At 43.1% G+C, this 12367-nt stretch overlaps 1 protein-coding gene across 1 annotated transcript in view; it reads left to right on the forward strand.

Moving 5' to 3' along the window:
- The window catches only part of LOC101881642 (multiple epidermal growth factor-like domains protein 6), a 198626-nt gene that overhangs the window by 169930 nt on the left and 16329 nt on the right, over positions 1 to 12367 (forward strand). The window contains exons 25-28 of the mRNA XM_031047076.1: positions 5005 to 5133; positions 9855 to 9983; positions 11438 to 11566; positions 12025 to 12150. Of these exons, the coding sequence (XP_030902936.1) occupies positions 5005 to 5133; positions 9855 to 9983; positions 11438 to 11566; positions 12025 to 12150 (513 nt within the window). The remainder of the gene's footprint in view (positions 1 to 5004; positions 5134 to 9854; positions 9984 to 11437; positions 11567 to 12024; positions 12151 to 12367) is intronic.

Consider the following 12367-nt stretch of genomic DNA (forward strand, 5'->3'; position numbering starts at 1 on the left):
ATCAAAATGGGGACAAAGAGGCTAAATATTGTTCACCAAAGTAGGTGTGAAGACTATGGAGAAGCCTGGGTGACATCACTGAGGAAAAAAAATAATACGAGTCTCAGCATCCAAATAACTCATGTGGGACATTTTCATCTTTTTTAATTCCTGAAAGAAGATGGTAGAGGGGAGAGTAGAATTTAGTGCTTACCATATGTAAAACCCTGTTTTCTACACATTTCTCTCCAGCAGGCAGAGTGCTCTGAGCTGACCAGTGTTACCTTTTAATGTAGAAAATTTCAGCCAGAACTGTTTGGCTGATTCCAAAAGATGAAGAGGGAGGAAAATATGTGGGTGGTTTGCCCTTGGTAGAACCTTCTTGGCATCTATTCTCAGAGGAGTTTTAGCACTTCTGTTTTTAGTTGCTCTCAGAATAGCAGGGTTTCCTTCTGGCAAGGATGTGCTTTTTGCCGTCCTCTTGGCAATCCACCCACGTTTGCCAGGCTCTGTGCCTTCCAGAGAAGAATATAGAGATTGAGACCTGCCACAGCAGTTGCCTTACACTTCTCACATACTGCTGATGGTTCACCCCAAGGCTGGGAAGGACTTTTCTGTCATCACAGAAACATTGAAACTGAAGTTGTTGCAGCCTTCTAAGTTCAAAGTCTTAGGAGAGACATTACCTTACAAAATTAAAAATTGATTAGTTAGAAGTGTGCCATACCACACTGAGCCAGCCAAGTCACCCTGCCTCGTGTCAGGGCTGCTCTGCTCCTGTTTGGGAAGGCAATTGTTATAATTGGTTTAATTCTGGGAAGTGCTGAGCATCTGCTGCTCCCGCTTTGAAGGTTGCAGTTGTCTCCACCACACTATGATTTTGTTTAATTTTGCTCCCCACTGCTTTCTGGTATGTGTTGTATGGCCCAAGGCAGGTGTCCAGTTTCAGAATCAGGGCAACAGAAGAATTATCCAGCTCTCTGCTTGATCTGACTGAATATCCAAAATGCCACACAATTAGCCCACACACTGGAGGCAGCAGGAGTGAGTCTTGAACTTTCCCCTGCAGTCTGGTTATTAACTGATGCATTAATATCAGCAACATACAGCCCTTGTGAAGTGCAGCACTTAAAGTTTGCTTTTGAACCTCTGCCTAAATCAGCATTGTCTGCAAGACAATCTGACTGGGCGTCTCTCTTGGAATTTCAGTGGTTAATCATTATCATAAGAAAGCCCAGCAAGATTTTTGTTTTAACAAGATATAGAGAAAAATAAATACTGTGCATGTCTACGAATAGCTGACAACACTGTGTAGTTCCTTCATTAAACAATGGAAAACTTTGTCAGCCTTTGAAGTCACCTAGGGTTAAACAGAAGTCCTTTCTTGTATGCTGTGCCCTACACACTACTGAAGCATAATAAATAAGGACAGAAAGATTGGAACCACATGCTTATGTCTTTTTCTTACAACTTGATAACAGCTCTGTCCTTGGTATGAAATGAATAGAGGCTGGCAAATGCGTTACAGTTTCATATTGGTATGAGGCACACTTCTGTTGCTGTAGACAGCGCATACTTGGAAAGTGGTGTAAGCCTGAAATTTTTCTTATGCCAAAGAAGAAGCTGCAGTTGGGACAGGATGAAGGGAAGAGCTTTTTGGTTGGAATAGCTGAAATGAAGCAATGGTATGTAGTCACATGTTAAGCAGGAGCTTGGAGATTAGAAACACCAAAGCAGATATTGCTGTGTGTTGCACTATTGCCATCCCTGTCTGAAAGTCCAAGTTTGCCTCTATCTATGGATACTAAATTTCCCCCACACTTACTGCCGAAGCAGACAGTTGTGCTTTCTACTAAAAAGCTGAATTTACATTTGTGGGAGAGGCAGTACAAGTAGACTGGAACAAAGACCATGGGTGTGAAGAAGACAAAAGGCAAGAAAAAAGTTGGACAGAGGAGTCCAACAGTGGAAGATGCAGATGGGTAACGGTGGTGTTCTGATCTGATAGAGAGCTGTGAAATTAGTGGGGGGGGGGGCTGTTGGGTAGTGTGCATGATGGTAATTATCATAAGACTATTGGGAAGCCAGTCATTCTGATTTCATGGTAGAAGTGCAAGGCTGGGGTTTTAAATATAAATTTAAAAATAACAAGGAGGACAAGCAGCTCAGTTCTATTGTATAACTGCTTATTTAAAATGTACTGTCACTCCTGAGACTGAGTGATTTGGGGATTCTGTGGAAAGGATGACATATAGGTACAAATTTATTAATATTTAATATAATTTAAGCAGACTTCCTGTACCTGAAGGGCATACAAGAAACCTGGAGAGGGACATTTTACAAGGGCATGTAGGGGTAGGACTATGTGGAATGGCTTTAAACTAAAGGGAGGCAGATTTGGATTAGACATTAGGCAGTTCTTCACTGTGAGAGCGGTGAGGCCCTGGTCAGGTTACCAAGAGAAGCTGTGGCTGCCCCATCTCTGGCAGTGTGCAAAGCAAGGTTGGATAGGGCTTCAAGCAACCTGGTCTAGTGGAAGGTTGGGACTAGAGGGAGGTTGGAACTAGATGATCTTTAAGGTCCCTTACAACCCAAACCATTCTATGATTCTATCTATGAACTTACATAATCTAAACACACACACATACATATGCATACATACATATCACATATATATATGTTTGTATATATATATATACACCCCCAACACCCCCAAAGTCCTTCTCCTCAGGGCTGCTCTGAATCTCTTCTCTGCCCAACCTGTAGCTGTGTCTGGGATTGCCCCAACCCAGGTATGACCTTGCACTTGGCTTGGTTGAACTGCATAAGGTTAGCATTGGCCCACCTCTCGAGCGTGTCAAGGTCCCTCTGGATGGCAATCCTTCCCTCCAGCATATCAACCAAACCACATGACCAGGTAGATGATGTCACCTGCCCTGCCCCATCGTTTCTGTAGCCCCGTCATAGAAGGCCACCAAATTGGTCAGGCAGGATTTCCCCCTAGTGAAGCCATGCTGGCTGTCACCAAGAACATTTTTCTTTTTCATGTGCCTTAGCATGCCTTCCAAGAGAATCTGTTCCCAGATTTTGCCAGGCACAGAGGTGAGACTGACTGGTCTGTAATTCCCCGGGTCATCCATTTTCCCCTTCTTGAAAATGGGGGTTATATTTACCTTTTTCCAACCATCGGGAACTTCACCTAACTGCCATGATTTTTCAAATATGATGACCAGTGGCTTTGCAACTTCAATTGCCAGCTTCTTCAGGACCCGCGGATGGATTTCATGTGTACATTCATGTTCTTAAGATGGTCTTGAACCAGATTCTCTTGTACAGTAGGCCCAAGGTCTTCATTCTCACAGTCCCTTCCAAGACTTAGGTGGTGTGGTCAGAGCATTTGCCAGTGAAGACTGAGGTAAAGAAATCATTAAGAACCTTAGCCTTCTCCAAATCCAGGGAAGCCAGTTCTCCCGATAGCTTCCAGACAGGGCCCACATTATCCCTATTCGCAATGTACCTATAGGATCCCTTCCTGTTATCTTTCACATTCCTAGCCAAGTTTAATTCTAACTGGGCCTTAGCTTTCCTAACCTGGTCCCTAGCTTCCCAGACAATGTCCCTGTATTCTTCCAAGGCTGAATGTCCTCGCTTCCACCTTTTATAAGCCTCTTTTTTCCCCTCGAAGTTTCCTCAGCAGCTCCTTATTCATCCAAGGAGGTCTCCTGGCCCTCCTGCTGCACTTCCTTCTAGTCGGGATGCAACACTCCTGAGCTTGCAGTAGGTGATCCTTGAATATCAACCAGCAGTCTTGGCCCCCCCTGCCCTCTAGGGCTACATCCCATGGAACCTTACTAAGCAGGTTCCTGAAGAGGCCAAAGTCTGCTCTCTTGAAGTCCAGGGCAGTGACATTGCTGCATGCTCTTCTCATTGCCCTGAGGATCTTGAGTTTGACCATCTCATGACCGCTACAGCCAAGGCTGCCCTGGAGCATCAGATTCCCAACCAGCCCCTCCCTGTTGGTGAGCATGAGGTCAAGCATGACACGTCTCCTTGTCGGCTCCTCTGTTACTTGCAAGAGGAAGTTGTCTTCCACACAATCGAGGAACCTTGCTCCCTGGGTCGGGTTTTACCGGCTCAGGGCAGGGCTGTCCCTTCTGGCACCGCCCCCTGTGAGTCCCTGCTCGCCTCAGCGGAGCTGCCGGCTCCTGGCCAAGGCCTGGCGAGGGCTCGAGGCTCCCTCGGTGGCTCTCGCTGCTCAGAACGGAGGCTCCTGGCTGCGGGGTTCCCCCTTGCTTTGGGGTTCAAGGATCCTCTATGGAGGCACTCACCTCAGCAAGTACAGCAGCATTTTGGTATGATGTGGCTCACTGACAAGCACTTATTTTCACTTCTGTCAACACTGGTACAGATGTAAATCAAATCTATGGGTCTTCCTTACATATGCTAGATGTAGGTACAGAGCTCCTCAAGCTCCCTGCTGGTTTGCTACATTTAATTTGTCTTGAACTTTTCTATTCATTCTCTTTGCCATGCATTCATTTCAGCAGTAAATTACATCACTATGGCTTATGTTCCCTGTTAAAAATTTTTGAAATGTGTTAGGAGAGTAAATGGGAGCATAAGTTTTACATTTCAGAAGTCAGGGAGATCATCAGGGATGGCCCCATAGTCTTGCATTATGTTGAACTATTTCAGTTGTCCTCTGTCAGTTACAGAAACACAGATACTGGCTTGTGTGAATTCAGATCCTTTCTCTCTCCTATTTTATGGCTTTTCAGTATTCTTGCCTGAACGTTTCTATGCAGAAATTAGTGCTTGTGTAAAATGTGTCATGTTTTACGATGCATGTAGCAGAGTTGTGCAGGCTTAACCCTTGAAACAACTGTGGCTCTTAAACACAGTGACACATGACAAAGCATACATGAAAAAACGAGCAGTGCCCTGTGTTTTCAGACCTCTGAGATAGAATTTATACAGAAAAGAATCAGGAACTCTGCTAAAAAAATTAATGTTTTGCATTTTCAGCTTGTCCAGATGGATTCTTTGGGCTTGACTGCCACCAGGTGTGCAAGTGCAAGAATGCTGCTGGCTGCGACCATATCCTGGGAACGTGCCACTGCCTCCCTGGCTGGCTGGGAGAGACCTGCGAGCAGCGTACGTACAGGCTGCACTCACTATCCTCATTCACAAACTCTTACAGTGCTAACATGGAATGTAGGATGACCTGCCAGTGTACTGTTTTAGATAGGTCACATTCCTTCCCAAAGATGCCCAAAAAGGAAATAATTCTTGGTAGCTGTGTAAATAATCAACTTTTTTTTTTTTTGACTGCTGTTGGCACTTGTCAAGCATTATAAGCATCAGTTTTTAGATAGCAGAGCTGTCTTCTACTATATGACGAATTTCTGCTTTTTATTTTTGTGCAACATGAAAAGATGAAATGTTGTATCACTGTTTCTGATCTATCTCATCTAATTACCCATTTATTGTTACAGATTAGAAAAGCACAATGTGGAAAAATCAGAGCTGGGACTACTTATTTGAGCATGACAAAATAGCTTTTTAACTAATTCTTAGGAAAGTTGTTTGTATTTTAAAAAGACACTTAGATTTTCACAAGTACAAATTATCCTACAATCTTTAAACTAGTAAGGGTTTTTTGTATGTTTGTGTGTATGTAAGATTGGCTCTTCTGAGATACTGTTCATGAAATTTCATGGTAAATTAAATTACTTTCTTTAGCTACATGGCATTACATATGGATATCACTGAGCCTGTTTGCAATATTTAGCAATTATGTAGGGGATTTTCAGATTTTCAGGTTTTAGTCTCTCAACTCTCTCATTTCACTTTAAGATAATGTCATCATCTATACTTTCTTTTGGAACTGTGACTGCTGTCTGCAGGACTATGTTGTAGGCCTGGGGTCCAAAGCAGCTTCACAAGGAGCCAGCTTTCATTGTTAGTGAATGCTTTCACAGGATTTCTTTAATCCATAGGTTGCAGATTTCTGCAATAGGAAAATGGTTTAATTTAGTAAACAGAGAGAAATGGGGAAAAGTTACTTGTATTAAAACAATTCCATTTTCCAGCCATACACCGTGTTACAATCTATCAGCCCTGTTTAAGTGTTGCTCTTGCTATTCGTAATATTTTTCCCTCATTATCCCCCACCACGTAACATAACCTGTCTTCTGAAAGGCTTATCCAAAATTCCTTGCTTTTTTTTTATTTATAGGAGGGTCAATGCTGGTGAATACTTCCATTTGTTAGATATTTCTGAAAAAAATCCCACCATTGCAGTCCTTTTTGCCTCCTCCTGGCCCCCCCAAGGAAAGCTTGGATCTCTGTCTCTCACCACCTGAAGATGGTGGTGGCAATACTCTCCTGTGGGTGTGGGTTGGTGAGCTGACCATGAAATAAACGCAGAGGCAGAGCCATTATAGCCATACTGCAGAGCAGTAAAGGTAATGCTGAACAGGTACAATGTTTGCTTCTCAGTCACAGCCCATTTTTACTGCCAAGTCAGGGCATTAGCAATATATCACCTTGGCCCTTCCCTGCTCTTTAGACTGCATTAGGGATGAGAAGCTTTGTTTCATATTTCATTAAATTCAATTAAGAAATGTAGTTCTTTGTCAAACAGCTTCCTGTGCCCCTTCTACTTGTGAGAATTGAAACAAAATAATTATTCTTTTGTGCTGCAGCCATTAGAGCTTTATGCTGACTTGATTTATTCTTCACACTGGTGAAGGTGCCAAAGCCTCTGAGGCCTCCTTTGCCTGTACGTGAAAAAGCAAGATCACTTAATTATGCAGAGGGTAACCTCTTTTTCTCATGGCTAAATGAAGAATCTGCATTTTGATTTAAAAATGGGACCTCAGCCACACCACTCCGAAACTGCTCAGAATAAAACAACCATGGGTCTGAGATGCCAGCCCACCATTCTCCATCTTTGTTTGGTGTTTAATATTTACCTTGCCAGTTCCTAGGACTTGCTAGCTCTAGCAGCTGGAAGAACAGCACTCGTGTTCAAGTAATCAGATTTCAGGCAATGTGCTGGAGGATATTGAGGAATAATTTTGACATCATGGGATTTGAATTGATCTTAAACCAGCCATGCAGTGCATTTTATACGCTGCTATCTAATTATGGGCTATATGGACAGTAATGCCTTTTGATGAAGCTGCCTAACACTTTCCATTACAAGACCATGTTTTTCAATTGCTTATAAATAAATTATATTAATCTGGGATGAAATCTGCCAAGCAAGCTTTGCCTTGGCTTAAGTTTGTATTTGGTGATTTTTTTATTTTGGAGAGGGGGCTGGTGGGAGGGTTGCATGTCTGCCTAAGATATTTCAGGTTTCCAGGAAACAGGTTTAAGAAAAGTATGTCGCTTATTTGTTGGTGGGGTTTTAACAGTTTCACAAAGTTTTGTAGTGCCTTAGTGCTACAGAAGTGAGGATTTGACATTTGGCATCAATTTGTATCAGAGATGTAACCACCTTCCTTTCTGTATACAAACCTGTCCAAATTTTGCTGTCTCAGAAAAAAAACCCAACCTCAAAAAAAAAAAACCTAACCCCCGGCCCCGCCCCCCAAAAAAAAGTCTCATGTTGCATATGGTTTGTAGAAGCTGAACACAATTCTGCATCTGCATTTTGCTCTGATTCTATAAGTAGTAAAAATATCTCATTCTGGAGCTGCTGGGGCTCAGCAGGATCTTCACAGAAGCAGTTCCCTGTGGTAAAAAAGAAGAGACCAAACTGGTCTGCAAAATGTATGAGTATGAAAAGATTGGCTCTGCCAGAGTCTCTGCTCATGGGAACTGATAACCAGGGGTTTGACATTTCATAGTGTGTGAGCACTTGACTTTGCAAATTCCCTGTTCTTTTAAAGCTGAAGCTTCATTTTGGGGAGAATAATGCACAGGAGCTGCATTAAATCAAAGCTTCTGGACACCCTGTAGTGTCTTAGTGCCCCTTATTTCCCTGTTCTCCCCAACATTTTTGATGGCTGTTGACTTCCAGTCTGGAAGTAAATCTCCAATTTTATGTGTTCCTTACTCTGCATGCAAAAAGGGATTTAAAGACTGCAAACAAATAAATCCTCCTTTTACAGAGAAAAGGCACTGAGAGGAAAATTTTTAAGTGAGAAGTCTAATAATTTAAACTTTTCTATCACTTTTTTCTTTGTATTTATCATGAAGGAGAAAAGGCACAGGAATATTTGTACATTCAGTTGTGGAACTCTATAAAATAGCTTCAATATATCACTTGTTATCTTAATTTTTGGAAAAGTATGTTGATAACCAGGACTGTCCCACCAATAAGCTAAAAAAAGTTTATATCCGCCCAAAAGAATATTTAAAATCTTCTTCTCCAGAAACTTCTGCTTTCTTACCAAAACTTTCACTGGAACACCCTTGTGTCTTCTCAGTAAGAATAACAAGAACTTTGTATGCATACTCCAAAAACCTCACGCAAACCACTAGTAACCAGTCAGGGGACCTGGTTATGAGCTGGTTTTTCCTTTGGCTTGGTTATGATATAGTTCTAGTCTGTATTGTGGAAATACTTAGTTCTGCTCCCAAAACTGAGCCAGAGCTGTGTAGGACAGGCTGAACTTTTAACTTGGCAACTAAGTCTCATTTGCAGAACAAACTTTTAACTGTGATGGGATTGAGCTCCTGCCTTTTCTTGTGGTCTCAGTGTGGATGGGGTCCAAGCAATGGCAAAAATGAACACTGTTGAAGAGAAGTACTAGGAGAAAAGGTGTCTGTGAGAACTGTATTGGGAAACTGAAAGTCCTCAGATGGGAAGAACAGGGCTGAAGAGGGGTCAGATACGTCAACCAAGTTCACCCCTGAGGTCAAAATGGTCTCACGCCTCACTTCAGTCCCCAGGGATGCGTCCTCCAATAGCCCTGCATCTTATTCTGCACTCTGACACCCTCAAAGGCATAGAGGTTTCAGTAAAAAGTCATCATTTGCATCTGATCCTAGGAGATGTCGCATTCAGCAAGTGCAGAACACTTTTGGATCAGGGATCAGGTCTTTTTTTGTCTCTTCAATGCATACCAGCAGTACCGCAGACACAAGAGGCTCTGACATCTTTGTGCCAGTGAAGGAGAGACGCTGTAAGGCAGGCACAAAAACCGTGCAAGGAGGCTATCCAACTTCATCAACTCATTTTGTATTTTTTGGGTGATAGCTGAAGAAAACAAGGTAGCAGTACTGTCTGTTTTCCACCATTTAAAGCTATCCAAATCTCCAGTGCAATAGAGACTAGAGGACTTTTATCACTGCCATTTTTCATAGGCAGCAGCACTGAAAACAGAGCTGCAGCAGGAGTACGTTTGTGAGATGGCTATTTTAAGTTTTCACGTGGGAGCCAGCTGCTTAACAGAACATGTTGAAAATATCAGCCCTCTTTGACCAAAGAATGAGACTCTGGGTGAGCAAAGGCATCCAGCTGTGAAAAATGAACACTGAAAACAATGAAGTTGTCAGTTCTCTTACCAGGATGCAAATAAATACCTGGGCTGTCAAGCTCGCGGTTCTGCTGGACCATTAGTTTAGTACAAAGGCATTCTGCAGGGCAGGAGATGACAGCTGATCCATCACCTGAGCAATCCTGCCCTTTGAGAAATACCTCTTCAGAACATGTATGATATGTATTTTTAAGCCATGTTATTTAGTGTCAGGCATGGTTCATATATGGGCTTATGCACCCTTATGATGTGAAAAGTGTGTCATTGAAAGCCAGTTTCACACTGGCTTCCCTGTCGTTGTGTGTTGTGTCTCAGGTTTGCTCTGTACAATGCCTCCGTTGATGCTTCCTGATGGGGTTTTACGGAATTCTCTCATTGCAGCCTGCCAGGGGTACAGCTATGGGCCAGGCTGCAGGCACACGTGTCAGTGTCACAACGAAGCATTCTGTCATCATGTAACTGGGACATGCCTTTGTAACCCGGGGTGGAAAGGGGCCACCTGCCAAGAAGGTACAATTGGAAATTGAAACCCCTGCCGGAGAATTACAGGAGGGAAAAATTACACTTCTACTCAGGGGGGTTTCACTGGTATTTTAATTATCAGCCAATTGTCCAGTGTTGTCATTGTTTTGTATCTGCACGATTACACGGATTGGTCCATTAAATACATCTGTGACATCTGGGGGCTGGGTGTAAGAGCTTGGTACACTGGGCAAGCTCTGCAACAGTCATAAATGGGAAAGAGGGCTGATTTTGAAGGCTGATTAAGGGTGAAAAGGTCCATAAAACTCCCAATTATGACACTGAAATGAACCTCTGCTTTTTTTCTATGGCCTGCTTTACTGTCCCGTGCGCCTGACTGATCCTCCTCATTACCGTATACTGTTCCAGACATAGCCTAAATCCAGAACATGTGTAAGGCATTGGGGACTTCCAGTCTTGGCAATTAGACCAATACATGTGACTCAAATACAAGCCCAGTTCGGGGAACCTTAAGAAAAGAGGTTGGCAAAGAAAGGCTGCCCTGAGGCTTACATCATAGTCCCTGCATACAAGCCACTGGAAAACTTCAACCCATCCCTGATGCAGACTGCACTTTTTTTCTGTGCCTCCCCCGGGAGGTACCTGGCTCTGTAAGCAGTGCCACAGAGCCAGGGATGCTGCTGTGGAGGCTAATATGTAAGCTGCAGTCTGCACTAAAATTTTCTGGTTTACATGAAGGCCTCAAATACAAAACCAAAGCAAAAGTTAAAAAAGCTGTCATCAAATATGAAGACATTGTCAAATATAACCTTTTTCTTTAATGATACATCTGGGAATTTCTTTTCTCTTTGGAAGTAAGGTGATATGTGTGTGTGTGAGGCTGGGTGAGCTGTCCTCTGGTAACTGTGCTTTTGCAGAGTGAGAACTTGCTCCTGTTAACATCTTAAAAAGATGTTATTCTAGGACATGACAGAGGTGCGTATTTTTTGTGCCAAAAAAAGTAGGCTCTATCAATATGAATTGGTTGTGATAGGAATTAATAAACTTGCTTAATTAAAATTAGGTAAAATGTGCAATGTCATCAGCCAGCTGTGGGTAGCAGGATCAATTAGAAAAGGAGTTGTGATTTTAAGAGGACTACAAAGAAACTCTGAAAACAGGAAATCACTAACTCTATTCCTTGGTGCTGAGAAAGCTGGTAGGAACCAAGAGATGTTTTTCACAGGTGTGAACAGAAAATCTTGAGGCCTTTTGCTGGGTCACAGCTAATTCACTTAATCACTTATTTTGTTCCCAGACCAGTTTTACATTAGTCTGTGTAATTCCTTATCAGTCATGGCTTCATTTTTACTCAGTTGTATCTCCCACAGTGTCTGCATGAGCACCAGGGCAAGAAGGGGTGTAAGCTGGGAAAGGTTGTGTTTAACCTGTGTCCTTCTTTTACCTTCGTAATGGAAGGCTTTTGTCCTGCCTCTTCACAGCCTGTCCCACTGGATGGTATGGTGCAAACTGTCTCCAGCGCTGCATCTGCCACAGCCAGGCAACGTGTGACCGTGTAACGGGCGAGTGCCAGTGTTCCCCGGGTTGGACAGGGACAACATGTGAGCTGGGTGAGTCTCTTCATGTTCTCCATCCTTCCAGCACCTTGTTTCTGTTGCTGTGCAGGGAAATTCAGTTCTGATGACAGTTTGAGACAGCTCAGAAAAAGGAAAGGATGGGTAGAGGGCTGGAGAGCACCGAGTGTGGAAAGGCTGAAAAAATTGGGGTTGTTTAGTTAGAGATGAGAAGACTGAGGGGAGATATGGCATTGACACTTGAATGATGCTAGAAACTTGCTTGACAGAGGAGAGGAGTAAGCTATTCTCTGTCCCTTTTTTGAGGAGTAAAAATAATGTAAATCCTCCCAGAGGAAAACAAGTTATCTCTAGAGAATTTTGTTAAGGGAGGTTTCAAAATCTCCTTCACTGAAGGTTTTTAGGACCAGCCTATTTCAGAGGCATAAGTGTGTTTTTTCTGGAGTCCTTCCAGCTTGCCCCCACCCCCATCAGCATCCCCTGTTTCGTTTCAGAGTGTGGGGACAGGAGATATGGAGAGGGATGCGAGCAGAACTGTACCTGCCACCATGGGGTTTGTGAACAGCACTCAGGAAAATGCATCTGCCATGCTGGCTGGACTGGGGACCACTGTGATGTTGGTAAGGGCAGTTCCTTCTGCAGATGCTTTACTTGAACACTCTCTTCTGCAATCAGCCATTTCTGCCTCCACAATATGAAGTCCTTTTCTATTTTGTATCTTAATTTTCCAGTGTAGGCCAATAAGAGATAATGCTGGTGTGAGCACTCACCGACTATCTTAGAAGCACCACAGGCAGGTCTCTGCCCATCCGTGTATACATGCCCTTGTCCAAATCA

This window comes from Melopsittacus undulatus, chromosome 6 (genome assembly GCF_012275295.1).
Source record: "Melopsittacus undulatus isolate bMelUnd1 chromosome 6, bMelUnd1.mat.Z, whole genome shotgun sequence".
Lineage (NCBI taxonomy): Eukaryota > Metazoa > Chordata > Aves > Psittaciformes > Psittaculidae > Melopsittacus > Melopsittacus undulatus.